Raw genomic sequence first — 20,816 nt, 5'->3', positions numbered from 1 at the left:
CAGGTGCATCCAATTTCCGTTGCCCATCCTTGAGATATCACTACACTTTATTAGAGTCCACCTGTGGCCAATTCAATTGTTTGGACATGATTTAGAAAGAAGCACACCGGTCTATATAAGGTCCCACAGTTGACAGTGCATGTAAAGTTTAAACTCTTTTGTCTCAATTGGCTGATGTGCCCTTCTTAAACTAGTAATACGAGTTTTTAGTGTTTCGTACAGCAGCATTCACACACACACAGAGACACACATGCACAGGTCTGTAACAGCAGCTTGTCAGCTGTGCATTCTTATGATTTTTGCAGAGCAAGCTGGAAACCATGTTTAGTCACGTGTTTTCCTCGAAGAGAAGTATGATATCAAACATTGGCCAGATAAGCAAGTTGTAACCTTGAGTGTTTTTCTCACTGATAAGCAGTTTGTGGTGAAGAAGAATGTCTAAATCAGTTCAATTAAACACCAGGGATGTCCCAAATGGCACTCTATTCCCTATATAGTGCACTACTTTTGACCAGCACCCTGTGGGCCCAGGTTAAAAGTAGTGCATATATTAAGGGAATAGGGTGCCATTTGGAAGGAAGGGCAGTACTGATATGGGGATATCAAAATGTGTTTCAGCAGCCTCATCTCTATCCATGATGCCATCTCCTAGTCCCTGTTATGCAGTGTAAACATAACGAGTTACAGTTCATATGGAAATCAGTCAGTCATGGTGTGACCACCATGTGTCGTGCTGCATGAGGCAAATCTCCTTCGCATAGAGTTGATTAGGCTGTTGATTGTAGCCTGTGTAATGTTGTCCCACTCCTCTTCAATGGCTGTGCGAAGTTGCTGGATATTGGTGGGAACTGGAACACACTGCGTACACATCGATCCAGAGCATCCCAAACATGCTCAATGGTTGACATGACTGGTGAGTATCAGGCCATGGAAGAACTGGGACATTTTCGGCTTCCGGGAATTGTGTACAGATCGACATGGGGCCGTGCATTATCATGCTGAAACATGAGGCGATGGTGGCAGATGAATGGCACGACAATGGGCCTCAGGATCTCCTCATGGTCACTCTGTGCATTCAAATTGCCATAGATGAAATGCAATTGTGTTCGTTGTCCTTAGCTTATGCCTCGCCCACACAATGCCATACACGTTGTCTGCCATCTGCCCGGTACAGTTGAAACCAGGATTAATCCGTGAAGAGCACACTTCTGTAGCGTGCCATTGGCCATCAAAGGTGAGCATTTGCCCACTGAAGTCGATTACGACGCCAAACTGCAGTCAGGTCACGACCCTGGTGAGGATGATGAGCACGCAAGACGAGCTTCCCTGAGACGGTTTCTGACAGTTTGTGCAGAAATTATTCGGTTGTGCAAACCCACAGTTTCATCAGCTGTCCGGGGTTCTGGTCTCAGACGATCTCACAGGTGAAGAAGCTGATTGTGGAGGTCCTGGGCTGGCGTGGTTACACGTGGTCTGCGATTGTGAGGCCGGTTGGACGTACTGCCAAATTCTCTAAAATGGCTTACTTGGCGATGAGCCAAATTTTGTTAAAACACTCCAGGACTGGACTTGTCCAGAGCAGATTGTGGATACATACATTTTTGTATCTGTAAAATACTAAAAACTTTGGTGCATTTTTCCAAATCAAATGTTATGTAGAATGCAAAATGTACAACATATCAACAATTCCCTCTGGGAAAGTCTGGATAATATATCTAAGGAGAACCACACACCATTTGGTGAATGCAGATGCTTCTGAAGCTGAGAAAAATGAGTTGGTGTTTGGGAAGAGTCTGACCAAAAGCCTATTTAGACCCAATCACCATGTCTTCAAGTAGGTTACTAAATGTAGTCCACTTTTTAACATTCTCTATGAAATGGGCTTTGAAATTATGTGTAATTCAATGTAGTGAGCTTTGAAATGATTGATGCGTGTCCATTTTAAGGTGGTTAAAATTCATTAAAATGGTGATGACGGTAGTATGATTAACTAAAGAAAAGATACCTTTTATGATCTTTTTACATTATTAGGTTTACTTTTTGAAAATACTCATATTAATGGACCAAAATACCAACAAATCTCAAAATGGATAGGTAGGTGCAAAAATGTAATTTCAGCCTGTGGTGCCTGACCTTAAATGGTTTCAGCCTGGCTCTGTAGGACAGGGAACCAATATCACTATATTATAAATTTTATAAATCCCTTTTGGGAGATTAAAATCCTCAGCAATACTTTGAAGACATTTGCAGGAGATGAGTGTGCAAAAGTCCTGAAATGTTTCCGATCTTCTTTTTCTTCAGCCAATACAACAAAGGGCACTAAGGAACACAATAGTAGGAAGTCTCTGCGGAGTCATGTGTAGGTCTGGAGGTCCTGGGTTTCTGTCGAGGAAAAGGCACCTCTACTGTTCCTGGTTATTTATGGTACACTGAGCTGTGTCTATGTACTACAGCGACTCAAGTTGATCCTGTTGACTGTGGTGAGGTCAAAGAGAACTGTAGCTGCGTCACACGATGCTTCTCCCCCCTCGCTATGCCTCTGGGGTCACAGCTGAGGAGGTCTGGAAGTGTGTAGGGGTCATGGGCTACAGGGGAGAGGCAAGGACAGTAGCTCAGACACACACACACACACACATTCGGTCTGGCCGCTGGTCACAAACGCACTCCGCTGGTTCTCTACCACTGCACATTCCTAAGGCTTCTGATGTTGATGTTGTAAAACAATGGTCTGTTGACTTGTCTTCTGTTTTTCTGTTGTACTGTATGCACTGGATGTGGGTCTAATGTAATGTGATGGCTTGTGCTGACTCTCCGTAACATGTAGATCCTTACTATGTGGTGAGGGAGGTCTTCATCTCTGTTCTTACGGATTATGTCTTCTCTGTTTTAGGATGGCTCGTTGGGAACCTTTGAGGACTTGGCTCAGGAGTACTCAGAGTATTACAGCACTTCTCTCACTGAAGTCCAAGACAGAATGGAGGAGATCTGCAAACGCAAAGTTGTACAAGATGCAGAACCAGAGATGGTACGAACATATATTATATGTTCAGTGTGATAAAGAATTTGCATAAAATGTTTTTTTCCATCTGTGGATACCCTCTTTGCACAGACTTCATTCTAATTAAAATGATGTGGAGGAAGCCTTTGGAAATGTGGTTTACATTTAAATCCTCTAATGTGTGAGAGTTTAGGGTGACAAATGTTACAATTTTGGCCTTTTAATTTATCAAGATATTTATGTTTTGAATTGCTGATTAAATCAGATGTTGTCACTCCTTTAATTTGCCTCTGTGTGTTTCAGGAAAAGGTTGACAAAGTGCCCACATCACTGCAACTTCGCTCACAGATCCAGGTGAGTCTCCTATTCTCTCTCTTGTTTTTGACCCTATTGTATGTTAACCCTCTGGGAGGAGGGATTTCCTAAGCCCTAATCCCGCAGACATCACAGAGCTGCTATGAACCAGATCACAGCCCTGTAGCATTATAACATCTTGGTTTTCCTTGATCACAAATTCACATTTCACTGTCTAATGGAAACTCTGGCCTTGTTATTTGTAATATATACTGTTATAATGTGTCTGGAAATAACTTTTTTTTATTTTTTTTATGCAACCGAGACCAATGACATACACATTAAGAGTTCCAAACCAATCTGCCTGCCAGTGTGCTAGATTGTGGTTCCTCTTAGTTTGTCAGTTTCCATTGCCTGCCTGCATGTCTGTCTGACTGCAGTATTCTGTTCTCTACAGGAATCGCTTGGGCTGAGTAGCAGTAGCGCTATGTCCACTCCTGAGACAGAGCGAAGGTAAGACCATAGAGATACTGAAGCTGTTACTATTCTATAGTCAACCATGGTATTGTCTCCCCTTTGTGTGGAGTGTATTGTGGGTATTATTGTGATGTCCTTATGCTGTATGTAGTTAAATTGGTGTTGTCGATCAGTGAAGTAGGACAGTCATAGCACTCTCATGCATTGTCTTCATGTCCTAGTAAAATTAGTTATGTCTTTCTATAAATTGTTGAACTCCTGGGAGGTATTTGGGCGACTCTACAGAAGTGATGTAAATTGCTGTCCCACCCCAAAGAAACTAAAATTGTTAAGTCTCCAAACTTCCATCATGATATGTTCTAATTCATTCCAAGGCAATAACAAACATAATGTTAAATGAATATAGTACAAAGTCCTCGTTTATACACCTATTTCTATTGAGGTGGCTGTCCCACACCCTGATTCCTAAACATCGTGTTTGAAAATAAAACAAATCATGATTTTAGATCTTATTTCAAAAGAACATCTTGAATTGTTATATTATTACTAGTAGAAAGAGGAGGAAGGGAAGCGCTACTAAGGTACACAATAGTAAATGTTGGTAGACAGAAGGTGCTCTTTGGTCAAAGGGGTGAATTGGTCATCAAAAAGAAAGGAGGACCAAGGCACTCTTCATATAATTCATTAAAATGCCTTTATTAGTATGGCATGTTCAATAGAAATACGTTTTATTTTTTTAATCCGACGCGTTTCGGCTGCATGTCCTTCGTCAGAGACTCCCTGACGAAGGCCATGCAGCCGAAACGCATCGGATAAAAAAAAAAAAAACGTATTTCTATTGAACATGCCATACTAATAAAGGCATTTTAATGAATTATATGAAGAGTGCCTTGGTCCTCCTTTCTTTTTGATGTTATATTATTACATTGAAAGATACTGATCTATTAAGTAGTTTTGTATATTTTTTATCATGTGTAAAAAAAAAAAAAAAAAATGCTGGCCCACCTTTTGACATCACTACCGAAACACACACATTAAGACTGTAGAATCAATGTGACTTAAGCCACACCCATACAAATATCACCAGGTGATGGGATTGCACCCCTCTACAGCATGGCCACATGGTGAGTAGTATATCTGCAAACATTTTGGAGAAAATGAGTGAGCAAATCTTAATGTATTTTTAAGAAGTGTCACCACCGAATATCTAATATTTCAAGAAATATGTAAAGTACGGTTTTGGGACTAAGATATATGTTTTCTGGGATGTACATCTGATACAAATTATAGCTAGCCAGGCATATGCTCACTATGGGGATTCATTAAATGGATGCTTCAGGATTTTGGCAATGAAGCCCTTTTATTTAAGAAACATTGTGTTGGAAATTCCAAATAGTTTGCATAGTCAACTTACACACAGCACTGACACACACACTTACCCCACCACACATGCCACCAGGGGTCTTTTCACAGTCCCCAGGTCCAGAACAAATTCAAGGAAACGTACAGTATTATACAGAGCCATGAGTGCATGGAACTCCCTTACATCTTATATAGCGCAAGTGAACAGCAAACCTGGTTTCAAAAAACAAATAAAGCAACACCTCACGGCACCACGCCTCTCCCCCATGTGACCTACTTGTTGTGTGTATGTACTGACATGTATGTCTAACTGATAGATGCTCACACACACTACATGTTAATGTTTTTCAAATGTATGCAAATCGAAAAGTATTTTGTCTGTAATGTATTTTTCGTTATATGTCGGACCCCAGTAAGACTAGCTATCACTAATGGGGATCCTAATAAATAAAAGTTCAATCTACTTCCCCCGAGTCAGATGAACTCGTGGATACCATTTTTGATGTCTCTGCATGCAGTTTGAAGGAAGTTGCTTGTTTTTAATATTCGGTACATGGGGATTTAACCGCAAAAGGTGTTTTTATGTGCATTATGTCATCACACACATCCTTTTATCCTCAACAAGTCAATTTGATGGAAACACAGCTATGGTGGAAAAATGCGCATATTGTTTTTATGCAGATTTTAGAATATTTGCTTTAAAATCTGTCGCCAATTGGATGGAAACCTAGCTTATGACTGACTCTTGTTAGTCCAGTGTATTTCTTTACATTTGTTTCTTCACATCTGAAATGATCATCTACATTTAAACACATAGATAATTATTTATATTTTTGATTATTTTTAGAGTTATTGAAGGACAGGGACATCCATAAGGTGCCAACATGCCGAAATGTACAGCAGACAGTCAGAGAGGACAGAGAGTATAAAAACGGACCCTGTGCAATATCAAGAATATCTGAAAGATAAAGAAAGGAAGCAGGAAAGTAAGTCAAATTAGTAAAATATTTATCTGAGCAAGAGGGCTGGAGTGAAAAGGCAGAAAGACACGTATTTGATTGATTGTGATAATTATGTGAATCACATGTGCCCCATTCGATATGGTATCAATTAAGTAAGCAATTAAGTTCAGAATGTATAAGCCAGGTCACAACCGAAACAATGTCACCACCGAAACGCCTGTTATTTTGCCACAATAAAGATGGGAAAGGTGACCCATGAAAAAATCTAACATAATTAGATGCAATTCAGTAATTCAATCAATATGTTTCAGATTCATAAAATCAACATTGAACATTTTACAGAGAAAAATAGAGACTATTTTTCTCTAAATTACATTTTAAGGTTTTGAAAATCAGTTTAAAAGTAATTTTCACTATTTGGTAAATGCTGTAGGCAAATAACATTTCTAAAATTAATCTGTAATAGAATGTTAATCAAAATGATCACTACTGTGCATGGCTCTCCCTTTATTGCAGCTTTTTCACTATGTTTCGGTAGTGACAAATTTAGTGGGGTGATAAGGAATTCATTTACATTTACATTTTAGTCATTTAGCAGACGCTCTTATCCAGAGCGACTTACAGGAGCAATTAGGGTTAAGTGCCTTGCTTAAGGGCACATCGACAGATTTTTCACCTAGTCGGCTCGGGGATTAGAACCAGCGACCTTTCGGTTACTGGCACAACGCTCTTACCCACTAAGCTACCTGCTGCCCCAATTCAGGACAGGATTTCAAATATGCAATACAAACAAAGTTTGTGAGTAGTAGATATGTCTATCTGACATATACTATATGTTGTAATAAATAGGATACACATTTTTTTAAACAATTCAGCCCCCAATTTCCACCACTTCTGTAGAATGACCCTCATAGGACAGAACAGTCAGTAGGACAGTCATTCCCTTTCATACATTATCCCCATAGGGTGAGTCTCAAATGGCACCCTATTCCCTATTTAGTGCACTTCTTTTGACCAAGGGCCATAGGGCTCTCTCTGGTCAATAGGGTGTCATTTGGGATGCAAACCTAGTCAGCGTGAGGAAATGTGTTTCATACTTCCTGTCCTGATGACCTCCAGCCACCTTTATGAAGTGCTAGTATACCAACAGGAAACTTCCTCTCCTTCCCCCTATTGTGTGTTTGGAAGGATGGATGGTCATATTGTGAACGCAGGAGAATTAGTGAGAGAAATAAGGGAGGAAAGGAGGAATCTGGGTCATGAGTAATAATATAGTACTATACACTGAGTCAGTGGGGTGTCGGCGACACCAGATTGAAGTTTGTTACTTGGCTAGTTACACCTTAGCTTTAGCATTGTCCAGTGCAATACAATGAGAGAAGTAGTAACTCCTGTTAGCATGCTCTAAAATGTAAGGCCAAATCACCTCAAAGTAACATGACTTTATACAGTATGCTGGTTTGGAGTAACCACCTCTGAGAGTTGGTTCCCTTCATAAACTACCAGAACACAAGAGCCTTGATTTCTACTAATCTTGCTGAGGGAAAGGTTGTACAGTACTGGGCTTGCTGTGACTTTAGGCAAGGCGCCCTCTTGTGGCCACCTGTAGAACTGTGTTGGTGGGGGAATAATAGTCGCTAGCATCAGCAACAACTATCAGCTGATGTCAGAGGAGAGAGCGATTGGGAGAGAGAGAGAGGAGACAGACAGACAGACAGACAAAGAGAGCAAGTGTGAGAGAGTTGGAGAGGGAGACAGAACAGCGATAGAGAGAGAGAAAGAAAAATATATAAGAGAGAGCGAGAGGGGAATGCTGAGGACACGTGAAGAGCTGTAGTGTTGAAGTGAGTGCAGTCAGTAAAACTCAAGCAGTCAGGGTGTGAAAAGCCTCTATTGTTGTTGAGATAGCCACAGTGATCTGACCTCTGTCCAGCAGACTGACAGCGTGATGTTTTCCCATCTGGACTGACTACTGGGAACGGCCTCCACTAACACTGCACTGTACTGGCCGGGTCCAGTGGCGCGAGGGACAGTGCACGTTTGTGAGGGATACGGTAGTGCATATTTGTTAGGGACAGTGCACGCGTCTATAATTCTTGAACAGGGACAGAGAACTCAGTGGATAAAGGGGTGTTTTGTCGAAGATGGTACAGTAGGATACAAGCAGTACAATGAAGAAAATTGCATTGGAAAACAGGTGAGATGATGATGTCTGTGACCGGACTCTGCATCTTCTGTTTCTTGGATTGTGTTTTTTTGTTTGTGCCATCTGTCTTGTTTTTGATTCAATCTTGGTTTATTTTTAGGTTGTCCGTGCATAAATCAAGTTCTGAGGATGGATCAGTGGGTAAGTTTTATTTAGTTCTCATCAGTTCTGTAGTTTGATGGGTCTTGGTCCCATATCATGTAATTACTTGACATTTAAATTGTGTGTAACTACAAACACAACTGTTATTGTGACTGACTACAAATTTACTACAATAGTACTTAATTTGAAGATTGAACTTGGACAGTTTTGCTTTTATCACAATTGAGACACAATTTAATGTGTGTTACATTTTGGGAATAACTACATATGCGTAACTTAAAAAACATCTACATATTTTGAAAGTTTGCTAGGGGTAGCCATTGTATGGGGCAGTGTGGATTTCATCTGTTTGTTTATTAAACCTTACTGTATCTCCTTGTTTAGGAAATTGGGATGGAAAGAGACAGAAAAACAAGTCTTTCTGGCAGAATTTCAGGAAGTCGCAGAAAGGTGTCGTCCGGCAGACCACAAAAGGTATGTTTTTGTTTTGGATATATCCTCCCACTTTACCCAACATATTTCTGATCACACAAGTCAGGGAGCTGTGTCCCATTTTCACTGCATCTGTTTTTTTGGATCGCATTTTGTATTTTTCATGTGTTTATTGAAAGGGACTGCACTGAAATTAAGGAAAGACTGGTAGAGGGGATAGTGTATAGGAGAGAGTTGGGACTGGGATTCGATCCCACACGGTATGTGCTGGGGGCGGCGGCTTTCTATCAAATCTGTCCAACTGTACTTTATTTATTAGACATTTTTGCAGGATGAAATCTCTTGAGATATCAGTATTGGTAAACATGAATATAAACTAAACTTATTTGCAGATGATCTCCTGATATGCCTGACCAATATTGAAAACTCAATGACCCCTTTGTAAAAAATATTTTCAGAATACTAAAACATCTCAGGATATAAAATGTAGGTAGGAAAAAAACAAAACAATGGCAATAGGAAAAATAAATAAATAACTCACGATCTACAGGAATCGTTTAAGTGGACCACAAAAAAATATGAAATACTTGGGATGCATAATAAGCTGGTTGAGAGTATGCCAAGAGTGTGCAAAGCTGTCATCAAAGCAAAGGGTGGCTAGTTGAAGAATCTCTAATGTAAAATATATTTTGATTTGTTTAACACTTTTTTGGTTACTACATGATTCCATATGTTATTTCATAGTTTTGATGTCTTCACTATTATTCTACAATGTAAAAATAAAGAAAACCCCTTGAATGAGTAGGCGTGTCCAAACTTTTGACTGGTAGTGTACATATTTACAAATATCTACACATGGTGATGTTACTATTAGTTAAAAACACAAACAGTTTGTTTGTCCTAACATTTGAAAAAGGGGTTTCTTAAATTCACAGTGTTCTGTTTACCAGGTGAGGACATAGGCTTTGTAGCAAGTGACATCACTATGAGTGATGAAGAGCGCATCCAGCTGATGATGATGGTCAAGGAGAAGATGATCAGCGTGGAGGAGGCCCTGGCAAGGGTATGATGATGTCACTTCCTGTCTTCCTACTGTATGATGTATTTCCCTCCAGATACTGTACTGGATCTCTTTTCTCACGATGTACTGTAGGAGTCATCTGCAGTTACTGGATATTGAGCATCTCAGTAGGATTTATAATGAGGGAATACAAGTCTGATTTGATATCATATTTATTGTGCTTCTTTAGTTCTAATAGTGCCATATTGGATACTTATCGAGTCTACTTCTCCTCCTCTCTTCTCTCCCCTCTCCTCCTCACAGCTGAAAGAGTTTGAGACCCAGAGCAGACAGACCTGCAGCACTGATCTTACAGAATGGCCTGATGCTCCCAGTCCAACCCTGAACGAGTCCTCCAACTGCAATGTAAGTGTCGCTGATAACTCATGGATATAAGTGTTGTCACTCTGTATGTGTTTGGTGTATACAGTATGAGTTCATCGTTCTGCCATCTAACAAGGCTAGTGAGGTGTTTATGCCCCTCCCTCTCTCTCCCCACCTCTCTCTCTCTCTCTCTCTCTCTCTCTCTCCCCAACTCCCTTTCTCCCCAACTCCCTTTCTCTCTCTCTCTCTCTCTCTCTCTCTCTCTCTCTCACTCTCTCCCCCCCTCTCTCTCTCTCACTCTCTCTCTCTCACTCTCTCTCTAATCACTCTCTCCCCCCCTCTCTCTCTCTCTCTCTCTCTCTCTCTCTCTCTATGAACCGGGGGCCCCTGTAACCTGCCCACTCCAGGCCCTCTCCCAACAGGCAGGCCATCCAGGCAGTCCTCTATTCATCCCAGTCAAAGCGCCTGCTAACCCCTATTGTGCTGCTGTGAGTGGGTGGATTCAGCACTGTGCTGTGTTATGCAGGCCACAGCTCTTTTCTGCATGGTTGGGGTGATTAGGGGGCTCAGGTCCAGCCCAAATATTTCAGATTCATCTGGATGGCCTCACTCTGTTTCTCGCTCTGTCATCTCTCCACACTGGCGTTTTCTCTATCCTCCCACTGTCACTTTTTTTCAACCTAATTCTCTGTTTGTAGTGTATCCCCATCAAAACCAAAGTGTTTGCGCTTTTGAGCTTTGAATCGATATTTGAAATTGATGCAAATTTTCCTGGAGACGTCACTTGTTTTCCTGCTAGTTCTTGGCTCCATGTTGTAGCCACAGCTTCTAACTTCAACTTTATCTGCCAAATATTAGAAAATACTTTGAACTGAACAACTGTTCTTTGTGTCTTTCTTTGAGCTTGCTCAAGAACAATTTACAACTATAGTGCTGTAAATAATAGATTGCTTTCTCAAACATTTTGAATATGATCTATTTTTTGCCGAGATGAAGCCTGCTCTAGACATTGCTGTACCTCAGGCAGAATAGGCATGATATTTAATGGTTCAAGATGCTATGCATACTATGATGTAGCCTGTATAAAAGCCCCTGAATTTGGTGGACATTTTAAGTGCTCACATCTCACCAAGATGAGATGATCTGCGACAAGAGACTACAAGATGAGCCCATGTGGTTAGATGTCTGCTAGGCTATATTTAAGAAATGATAACCATGGTTTCTTTTTCTCCTCTGGTCCACAGCTGTAGCTTTCACATATGGTTTATTTCTCACTAACTCTATGGTTAGCTGCAGCACATACAGTATGTCATCATAAGCATATAAAAAGAGGTGGGAAAGCTTCTGAGTTTCTAGCTGTGGTGTGCATAAACTATTGATCCGCTGTGAATAAACTGACGTATTTTTTCTGACCACTGTCCCAGGCCCTAAATATGAGATGGTATTTTGGTCTGACACTTCTAACTGCTCAGTCCTCTGACATTCATTCAAGTAGATGGGGAATTCCAGCTTGCAAACCTTTCGTTTTCTAGCACAAACCGCTGAGTCAAACAGGCTGACCACAGTGCCTATACATAGACTGCAGGTATACACTGCAGTTTAATACTTCAATATTCATATTGAGGTCATATGCTGCATGCAGTCTCTACCTCAACAATAATAGAGCTATGTTCCAATTGCATTTCTCGGAAAGGGTGAAGAATTGTACTAATACAAACTTTACTTATAAACAGGTCAAATAAACATTGAAATAGGTTCCAAATAGCTTCAGAGCTACTGACGGACTCTTTTTATCATCCTTACCCACTTTTAACTGGGTCTCATCTCCTTCCCCAATACTGGCCTTCTAACCCGGTTTGTCTGTCATCTTCAGTCATGTGAGCTGTCGGATGGTGAACAGGAGGAGTCCGGGACGTTCAGACGGCTCCATAAGCTGGTCAGCTCCAGTCGCAGGGTCCGCAAGAAGCTCATCAGGATTGACGAGTCCAAGAAGCCTGGGTCTGAGGGTGAGACGGGTCACTGCACGAGTCTTACGACAAGCCCGAACACTCTTAGAATAAAGGGTTCCAAAAGGGTTCTGCGGCTGTCCCCATAGGAGAGAACCCTTTTGGGTTCCATGAGGTACCCTATGTGGAAAGGGTTCTACCTGGAACTATAAGGGTTCTACCTGGAACCAAGAGGGGTTCTTCAAAGGGTTCTCCTATGGGGAGAACCCTTTTTGGTTCTAGATAGCACCTTTTTTTCAACGAGTGTAGGGTGAAGATTAGGGCAAGACCATAGTGCACCAGATATGATTAGGATAAGTCCCATTAGGGTGCAGATGTGAACCTTTAAATAGTCTGTAGTCTATACCCAACAAACTATTTTGTTGTTGTTATCTAGAGCTTGTTTAAAAAAAGACTACTACTACTAATCCAAGTTGAGTTGTTGTCATCCATTGCACATCACGTTGTTTTGACATTCACTGACTCTGCCACAAACATGTCCTTACTCCTGTCACCTCCCCTGTCTCTCCCAGAGTCTCTGAGTATGGTCGGGCCTGTCCTGGGTGATGCCATGTCCTCTCTGTCCCTGTACTCTGGGGTTCAGAAGAAGCAGTCTGGGGGGTGCCACAACGTTGACTCCCTGGCCTCCGCCCTGCGCGACCAGCTGACTTATGACCTTCGAGACTCGGACAGCCTGACCACCTCCCCCTCCTCCTCCTCCTTGGACACCTGCAGCAGCAACACACACACCCACAGCCTGGATACAGTCTCCAGCGCCACCCAGCGACTGTTCACAGCCTTCAGTAAGACAGGTGAAGCAAGTCACACAATTTTCTTCAGGAAAATTACCCTTTCTATTAAGATGTGTTGCTATGACAACATTTTAACAAAGCTTCAATTGCTACTTATATCCCAGTGATTTTTTTATGTGATCTATTTTTGGTTCCAAGCACCCTTCATTTGTTTAAGCAAGAGGATAAGAGTTGAGCACGTTCTCTCCTTTTACCTGATGATGTAGAAGGATCCAGCCCAGCCTGTAGCCCAGGGAGACACCCGGACACAGGCCCCAGCGGGGACGTGAGGGCAGTGGGGGTCGGGGGTAGTGGTTCCTCCCTGTCAGAGATAGAGGTTGGTGGTGGAGAGGATGGACCCAGGATGCCCCGGTCAGTCACGGATGGAGAGATCAGGAGAGTACTCAGCCCACTCAGCTACCATGGGGTGAGTAACGTTTGGCTGCATCCCAAATGGCAACCTATTCCCTATATAGTGCACTACCCATATGGCTCTGGTCAAAAGTAGTGACCTATATAGGGAATAGGGTACCGTTTGGGACTTAGTGAATGGACTGTGTATTCTCTATATCTTTAGTCAGGGACAGTTCAGCCTGGGTGACAGTTTCTGCTCCCTTGCCAACTCCTTACGGAATTGTAATGTTTGGCTTGACAATGACAGCCATTGAGTTGGCATGAGCACAAACAGATCTGGGACCATGCTAGGACCGGTTGGATGTTCACTCAGTCCAAAGCTATTGTCACAATGAACCACACTGTCTTATGTGCTTGATTAATGAACCTGTCAATATCTCCATTTGGAAGTGATATTTTTAAGGTGATTTATTCCTTTGTTTCACAGAGAACCTGTAGCTTTGGCGGGTTTGATCTGACCAACCGGTCTCTGCACATGGTCAACAGAGATCAGGAACTCACTGTAAGTAGTTTAACAATCATTTGAATCATTGAGTTGGGATTTTTTTGTTTTCCAATGCCTTTGTTTCCGGACCTCCCATACTTCATACTAACTTTAGAACAAAGATGGGGATGCCAGTGTGAAAGGCGTAGTCAAGTCTCCACAGACGAACCATCGAATCTCTTTGGGCAAGAAAGTGAAGTCTGTGAAAGAGACCATGAGAAAACGCATCTCCAAGAGATACCACTGCTCTCTCGCTGAACAGGTATGTCAGACTCGATGCAAATCGTATGCAAAATGATCCAGTGGTCAAACCGTACTTACACACTAGCTCGTGTACCTGGTGGCAATTTGTTGGACTTGGTTCATGACGATCGAGAGATTTAAGCTGGAGTAAACATGTAGTAACCATGTAATAAACCTGTAGTAACCATGTCTTCTTGCCTTCCAGTCCAGCCCAGACCGTATGTCCAGCGGGCCCCAGTCCCCCCACAGCCACACAGACACAGACTCATTGGAGAAACCCAAGCTGAAAGCTGGAGGGTCAGTAGAGAGCCTGAGGAGCTCCCTCAGTGGACAGAGCTCCATGAGTAAGTACCACGTGTGTTTGGGGGTAGGTGTGGGGTCTGTCTGGGTCCACATTTATTTGTCTTATATGTGGCCTATATTCAGCCTTAGTTCCAAAGTGAAACAGCAGGCAGAACAGACAACTATTGCATGTTTATTTACCATAGATCTTGATGTGGTTTAGTTCCTTTGAATGACCATCTCATCTCGTTGTCTGCAGGTGGTCAGACAGTGGGCACCACAGACTCCTCCAACAGCAACAGAGAGAGTGTGAAGTCTGAGGATGGAGAGGAGGATGAGCTTCCCTACAGAGGACCCTTCTGTGGTCGAGCCACGGTGCACACCGACTTCACCCCCAGCCCCTACGACACTGACTCTCTCAAACTGAAGGTAACGAACGCACACACACACATTATCCAAACGGACCAATCACAGTGTTTGTTCTTGTTTTGCAGAGAGGTGATGTCATTGACATCATCAGCAAGCCTCCAATGGGGACATGGATGGGCCTGTTGAACAGTAAGGTGGGAACCTTTAAGTTCATCTACGTGGACGTTCTGGCTGAGGAGGAAGACAAACCTAAACGCACCCGACGGAGGAGGAAGGGACGGCAGCCCAAACCCACCTCTGTAGAGGAACTCCTGGAACGCATCAACCTCAAAGTACAGTATAAACACAGACAAACTCACACACTCAACCTCATAGTAACAACCCTACAGTAATTGTAGACACTCACACACTTGAATACTGTTAATATCCTCCTCCTTTTGTGATCTATATAAGTTGGCTACGTGACCAAAGCCTTCCCCTATCCTTTGCCCCAGGAGCACCTGCCCACTTTCCTCTTCAACGGCTATGAGGACCTGGATACCTTTAAGCTTCTGGAAGAGGAGGATCTAGACGAGCTGGACATCGGAGACCCTCAACACAGAGCTGTGCTGCTCACCGCTGTCGAGCTACTGCAGGAGTACGACGGTTAGTACACACACTGATAGACACACAGACAGAAACACACACGTACATAGACACCAGAGGATGCTGGTACAGAAACACACCCGCACATAGACACCAGAGGATGCTGGTGGGAGGAGCTATAGGAGGACGGGCTCGTTGTAATGGCTGGAATGGAATTGATTGAACTTTTTCAAATATGGAAACCAGGTTTGACTCCGTTCCACTGACGTCCCTCTGCTGGTGTTGTTGTGCCCTACAGGTAGCAGCGACCCGGACCGTAGCGGCCAGTCAGGGGGTTCTCAGGAGAAGCTGTTACTGGACCGTCGGGGCCCACTGGGGGACTCCCCACGAGACTCTGGCTGCTACGAGAGCAACGAGAATCTGGAGAACGGTAACGACAGCCTGACTCGACACTGACTCTCCTCTTCTTCATCCTCTTCTTGCTGCCATGGGTCTTCTCCAACCTCCTCAATTCTCTATCTAAAGGCTATGGGCTCCTAATTTTGGATCAGTTTTGCCTTTTAGATCTTATGAATATGATTATATAGACAGCAGGGGGACCTGATCCTAGATCAGCACTCTTACTCAGAGCTTTTTGAATACAGGCACTAATCTTCTCTTTTTGTTGTTTTTGTTGTTGTTGCAAGAATTCATTTTCCCTTCATTCAAAACGGGGGAGAACTGAACTGATGAGATGGTATCTATCTCTGCCTGTGTAGAGAAGACTGGGAGAGGACAGCTAACTCTTTTACACTCACTCAGTAACTAAATTATTTTCAGAGACCTGTACTACTGTATGTGTTCTGTAGGGCTGTTTCTAGACCGATACAGGAATAGTTCTGTCTTAGTGTACTGCGTGATGGTGGTTTTGCATTTGCTGAAAATGGTGACTGTTGAACCAAAGGTGTGACGATAAGCTGTAGTAAAAAATAAAATACTTGTCCGTACTACTTACATATTTACTGTGAAAGCTTGCTTTATTTGATAACACTACCATTCTTATTGTGGTTGTTTGCTTTGGTTTTAGTCTTTAAAATAACGTATAACCTAATAAATGGTGCTGATATGGAAGGCTGTTGTGAATGTCAACAGCCTCAGTGGAGAGTTTGATGTCAGAGTATTTTCCACACTTGTATATTTCTCTCAAGGTTTTTGTGTGTATATTTTTCTAGTTCATATGTTGCACAATATTTTATGATGTGCCTAAATACAGACCTGCATTATGCAAATAATTTCAGATTAAGATTTACTAAGTGGTTCAATTATACTTGTTAAAATGGGGGTGCAACATTTTTTGTACAACAATAATTGTGGGTGCATCAAAATGCATAGTTGTGACTGAAACAAATTATTAAAATGTCTAAAATATAAGCTGTGTATTAGAGTTGAGGAAACCTTAAAATCTGTGTTAAATACAGCTCATTGCAATCTTCCCATAGCACTTCTGATGCTAGGAGTAATACTGGTCTAGATATATTAGGCTAAGTCCAAATGGCACCCTTTTCCTTTTGACCAAGGCCCATAGTGCACTACATACAGTGAGGGGAAAAAAGTATTTGATCCTCTGCTGATTTTGTACGTTTGCCCACTGACAAAGGCATGATCAGTCTATAATTTTAATGGTAGGTTTATTTGAACAGTGATAGACAGAATAACAACAAAGAAATCCAGAAAAAGGCATGTCAAAAATGTTATAAATTGATTTGCATTTTAATGAGGGAAATAAGTATTTGACTCCTCTGCAAAACATGACTTAGTACTTGGTGGCAATCACAGAGGTCAGACGTTTCTTGTAGTTGGCCACCAGGTTTGCACACAGCTCAGGAGGGATTTTGTCCCACTCCTCTTTGCAGATCTTCTCCAAGTCATTAAGGTTTCGAGGCTGACTTTTGGCAACTCGAACCTTCAGCTCCCTCCACAGATTTTCTATGGGATTAAGGTCTGGAGACTGGCTAGGCCACTCCAGGACCTTAATGTGCTTCTTCTTGAGCCACTCCTTTGTTGCCTTGGCCGTGTGTTTTGGGTCATTGTCATGCTGGAATACCCATCCACAACCCATTTTCAATGCCCTGGCTGAGGGAAGGAGGTTCTCACCCAAGATTTGATGGTACATGGCCCTGTCCATCGTCCCTTTGATGCGGTGAAGTTGTCCTGTCCCCTTAGCAGAAAACCACCCCCAAAGCATAATGTTTCCACCTGACGGTGGGGATGGTATTCTTGGGGTCATAGGCAGCATTCCTCCTCCTCTAAACACGGCGAGTTGAGTTGATGCCAAAAAGCTTGATTTTGGTCTCATCTGACCACAACACTTTCACCCAGTTCTCCTCTGAATCATTCAGATGTTCATTGGCAAACTTCAGACGGGCCTGTATATGTGCTTTCTTGAGCAGGGGGACCTTGCGGGTGCTGCAGGATTTCAGTCCTTCACAGCGTAGTGTGTTACCAATTGTTTTCTTGGTGACTATGGTCCCAGCTGCCTTGAGATCATTGACAAGATCCTCCCGTGTAGTTCTGGGCTGATTCCTCACTGTTCTCATGATCATTGCAACTCCACGAGGTGAGATCTTGCATGGAGCCCCAGGCCGAGGGAGATTGACAGTTATTTTGTGTTTCTTCCATTTGTGAATAATCGCACCAACTGTCACCTTCTCACCAAGCTGCTTGGCGATGGTCTTGTAGCCCATTCCAGCCTTGTGTAGGTCTACAACCTTGTCCCTGACATCCTTGGAGAGCTCTTTGGTCTTGGCCATGGTGGAGAGTTTGGAATCTGATTGATTGATTGCTTCTGTGGACAGGTGTCTTTTATACAGGTAACAAGCTGAGATTAGGAGCACTCCCTTTAAGAGTGCTCCTAATCTCAGCTCGTTACCTGTATAAAAGACACCTGGGAGCCAGAAATCTTTCTGATTGAGAGGGGGTCAAATACTTATTTCCCTCATTAAAATGCAAATCAATTTATAACATTTTTGACATGCGTTTTTCTGGATTTTTTTGTTGTTATTCTGTCTCTCACTGTTCAAATAAACCTACCATTAAAATTATAGACTGATCATTTCTTTGTCAGTGGGCAAACGTACAAAATCAGCAGGGGATCAAATACTTTTTTCCCTCACTGTAGGTAATAGGGTACCCATTGGGACATAACGACAGTCTTTGAGCAGTTCTGAAGTGTGCCACTGTCCGAGTGAGAGCCCGGGGATGGAATAAACTGCTCGGTGGTGTACTAGACCGACCTGTCTGCCTGCTTATTTCTGCCTCCTTTCACTTCACTCACCATCAATTCCTACTGGACAGGCATGCTTTGTATTCCAGTCAACTTTCACAATTCAATAAATACTTTTATTTTTTTATTTTCTGTTACTCATGTATTTCTATTTTCCTCTGGAAAGAGCTTCATATAATAAAGTAAGTAACAAATGATCTGCATTATGCACACACCTGTACCTGTTTGTTTCAGGAGGGACGGGCAAAAAGACGTCTTCTTCCATGAGCAGGTCCTCAGCTGGTTTTGAATCCAGTCACCTCCCATCCCCAGAGTCCCCCGGCCTCCCCCTCACCCCAAACCACACCAGCCTCCCCCTGACCCACCCCAGCAAGACCACCCTACAGACCAGACCAGAGCACCAGTCCTCTACCTTACCATCTCTAGGCGCCTCTATGACCAGCTGCAACCTTCTGAGCCCAGGCAGGAGCCAGAGCCATTACAGTCACACCCACAGAGCCATGCCACTGAGGAGCTGGAGCTGTGAGTACCTGGGGCTGCTGAGACCCTGCCTCTACCTGGGGGAGCTCCACTCAGACCAGGTCCTCCACACCACTGAGCTCCACACCCTGGAAGGCCTGAAGCCAGCTCATACCACCATGTCCAAGGCTGAGGGACAGGGCTACCCTACACAAGAGGAGGCCCTACAGCAGTTGTTGACACACTCTGAAGGATCCTCCCTACCCTCACAACCACTGCTCACCTCACCTTGTAGTGGTCTGTCTGATACGTTAGAGTTGGACATGGGAGTTCCCAGGTTAACAGGCCTTCTTCCACGCACCCACCTCAAAATATCCCCTCCAGCACCAAGACATAGGCCCAAGCATCGTTCAGCCAAGCCTTTCCTGTCAAACCCATGTACACCATTATCACCCCCAGCACTGACCAGTGACGGTGGTAGTGCCTGTAAACTCTTCTCTTTAAATGGCACCTCTTTAAAGGATGACGTTATTACAGAGGCAGCAACCCAACCGTGCAGCTCAGACTGTGACCTTGCAGATTCTCCTCTCCAGTCTGAAGCCCACAGGACGCAGCCTGCTGGGGGAATGAAAACTATGCCTGTCAGGTCGGTCAACCTGGGATCCCTCCTGGAGGAAAGACTGGAGTCAGAGGGGATAGATCTGACAGCGGAGCCCTTCTCTGACAAGGTACGCCCTCACCACATATACAGTACTGGTGGTAGTACCATGGTAGTACTATTCTCATGCAGTACTAAGAAGTACTATGGTAGCACTATGCTCACTCAGGATTAAGCAGCAGTACTATGCTCATACATTTCAATGTGTGTCCATGTAATTACTGTGTTCAGTTACATAAGGTATCCACAGTGCTGTCTACATGCAAAAGGGTACACAACACATTCATTGGCTTCCTCACAAATGGCACCCTATTCCCTATATAGTGCACTACTTTTGGCCAGGGCCCATAGCACTATATAGGGAATAGGGTGCCATTTGGTACAGACACACAGTGTTGCCCCTTTAAGCCCAGTGTTTCACTCTGACCTATCTCCACCTGCAGTATGGTCGCTATGGAATCCCCCAGTCTCTGGTCCAGAGGTACTCCACTGAGCTGAACCAGCCTCTAACAGAGACCATGTATGCCATGGACCAGCTCAGACTCACACAGCTCCGCAAGCAGCAGCGCATGGCAGTGAGTGACCTTTTATACTACTACACTCTTAATTTGTTCATTTTTTAGAACATTTAAATAAGTTCAGCTCGGGGTAGCATTATCTAAATGACACTGCTCTAAATGGCTTTTCCTATCCTCCATACCCCCAGGTGTGTCAAAAGCCACAGACCCTAGCGCATGGACTAACAGCAGTGACACAAATATAATTGACTGCAGCTTACTGGGTTTCCTATCGAGGTGTCGTATCAAGTAATTTACCTTTAACCCTGTTTGATTCTAAACTAATATGAACGTTGCCAAGCTGTCATGTTAATAGTGTACATGAAATACTGTGACTGAGGACTACTGATTTTTTTCATTTGTATATTGTGTACGGTTGAGTGCCATTAAAGCAATACAAAACAATGTCTTTCAGTGTACCTTTTCTGGAAAGTTAAAATGTATAAAAAAATCTGAGACATCTGAACATAAAACATGATTTATAACAATACTAACTGAAATGTCTATGTG

The 20,816-nt window shown here is 43.0% G+C and overlaps 1 protein-coding gene across 1 annotated transcript in view; it reads left to right on the top strand.

The window, feature by feature from the left end:
• sash1b (SAM and SH3 domain containing 1b) overlaps positions 1 to 20,536 on the top strand; it is a gene marked incomplete at its 5' end in the record, with an annotated part of 80,322 nt that extends 59,786 nt beyond the window's left edge. The window contains 20 exons of the mRNA XM_084181500.1: positions 2,891 to 3,025; positions 3,302 to 3,352; positions 3,750 to 3,805; positions 8,400 to 8,440; positions 8,786 to 8,875; positions 9,784 to 9,896; positions 10,158 to 10,259; positions 12,091 to 12,223; positions 12,736 to 13,014; positions 13,221 to 13,420; positions 13,835 to 13,909; positions 14,007 to 14,153; positions 14,340 to 14,478; positions 14,676 to 14,845; positions 14,911 to 15,117; positions 15,280 to 15,434; positions 15,673 to 15,800; positions 18,867 to 19,819; positions 20,193 to 20,324; positions 20,456 to 20,536. Coding sequence (XP_084037626.1) covers positions 2,891 to 3,025; positions 3,302 to 3,352; positions 3,750 to 3,805; positions 8,400 to 8,440; positions 8,786 to 8,875; positions 9,784 to 9,896; positions 10,158 to 10,259; positions 12,091 to 12,223; positions 12,736 to 13,014; positions 13,221 to 13,420; positions 13,835 to 13,909; positions 14,007 to 14,153; positions 14,340 to 14,478; positions 14,676 to 14,845; positions 14,911 to 15,117; positions 15,280 to 15,434; positions 15,673 to 15,800; positions 18,867 to 19,819; positions 20,193 to 20,324; positions 20,456 to 20,512 — 3,363 coding nt within the window. The 3' untranslated portion in view covers positions 20,513 to 20,536. The remainder of the gene's footprint in view (positions 1 to 2,890; positions 3,026 to 3,301; positions 3,353 to 3,749; positions 3,806 to 8,399; positions 8,441 to 8,785; positions 8,876 to 9,783; positions 9,897 to 10,157; positions 10,260 to 12,090; positions 12,224 to 12,735; positions 13,015 to 13,220; positions 13,421 to 13,834; positions 13,910 to 14,006; positions 14,154 to 14,339; positions 14,479 to 14,675; positions 14,846 to 14,910; positions 15,118 to 15,279; positions 15,435 to 15,672; positions 15,801 to 18,866; positions 19,820 to 20,192; positions 20,325 to 20,455) is intronic.
• Between the last annotated feature and the right edge of the window lie 280 nt (positions 20,537 to 20,816).

This window comes from Coregonus lavaretus (assembly GCF_964263955.1).
Source record: "Coregonus lavaretus genome assembly, chromosome: 18".
Classification (NCBI taxonomy): Eukaryota; Metazoa; Chordata; class Actinopteri; order Salmoniformes; family Salmonidae; genus Coregonus; species Coregonus lavaretus.
This window is presented reverse-complemented; position numbering and strand designations above follow the sequence as displayed.